General features: G+C 38.3%; 1 protein-coding gene across 1 annotated transcript in view; it reads right to left on the bottom strand.

The window, feature by feature from the left end:
- Nucleotides 1–608: 608 nt before the first annotated feature.
- LOC147422053 (putative LRR receptor-like serine/threonine-protein kinase At1g67720) overlaps nt 609–839 on the bottom strand; it is a 60,282-nt gene continuing 60,051 nt past the window's right edge. Inside the window, exon 7 of the mRNA XM_086503820.1 lies at nt 609–699. Coding sequence (XP_086359946.1) covers nt 624–699 — 76 coding nt within the window. The 3' untranslated portion in view covers nt 609–623. The remainder of the gene's footprint in view (nt 700–839) is intronic.

Below are 839 nucleotides of genomic sequence, written 5' to 3'. Positions count from 1 at the left end.
AAAGGGCTAGATGGCAAGGCCTATGGAACCTAGGCCTTAGACTTGTAGGCATGCACAAATAGACCTTATCCAACAACTTTTAGTCCATCAGGTATTTATACTTACATAATATGGCGGAAGGAGGAACACTTTCCACGTGTCGTAAACTGCAAACAGAAAGCTAAATTCCAAAAATGAGAGAAGCCTTTGTGCACACGATAAAGAGGGAGAGAGAGGGAGAGAGAGAGAGAGGGAGGGAGGCCGCCAAAGGTGGCCGACTGTACTAGTTACTTTTTATGGTGCGATGGTTGTAGCAAAAAAAGAGTTCACAACAAGATCGAGCTCCAGATTCTCAAAAGAAAAAATGCCACTACTAAGTTATAGTCATTTGCATCAGTTTCTTTGGACCAACATAAAAAACATGGAATCCATCATATAAAAAGAGAACAACTTTCACTTTGAAGAGAAGGATGTAGAACAACCTGAATTTAAAGTTAGGATTTGATAGTTTGTCTAAGAGTCCTTGTGGAACCCTCCCGCTAAAGCTATTATTGTCTAGGAGCCTGCAAAAATGCAACAAAGGAGATAATGAAGTATAAACTCTCATTCCTGGTACACAAAACAATGGAAAAATTTTTTGAGGCTTACAAAGTTGTTAGGCTCGGTAGATCTGCTAAAAAATCCGGAATCAATCCACTAAAATAGTTATTTGACAAGTCCCTAAAAGAAAAGCCTTTTAGTAGAAATAGAAATGTCTTTCAGGCTCCTAGCTAGTCTCATGAAGCATTGGTTTTTTTCACATGAAGGCAATATAATCATCTCTAGTGGACAATCATCCTGATTAATTGTTGTTTTGAATT

This window comes from Adiantum capillus-veneris, chromosome 27 (assembly GCF_014529385.1).
Source record: "Adiantum capillus-veneris isolate H3 chromosome 27, ASM1452938v2, whole genome shotgun sequence".
In the NCBI taxonomy this organism is placed as follows: domain Eukaryota; kingdom Viridiplantae; phylum Streptophyta; class Polypodiopsida; order Polypodiales; family Pteridaceae; genus Adiantum; species Adiantum capillus-veneris.
This window is presented reverse-complemented; position numbering and strand designations above follow the sequence as displayed.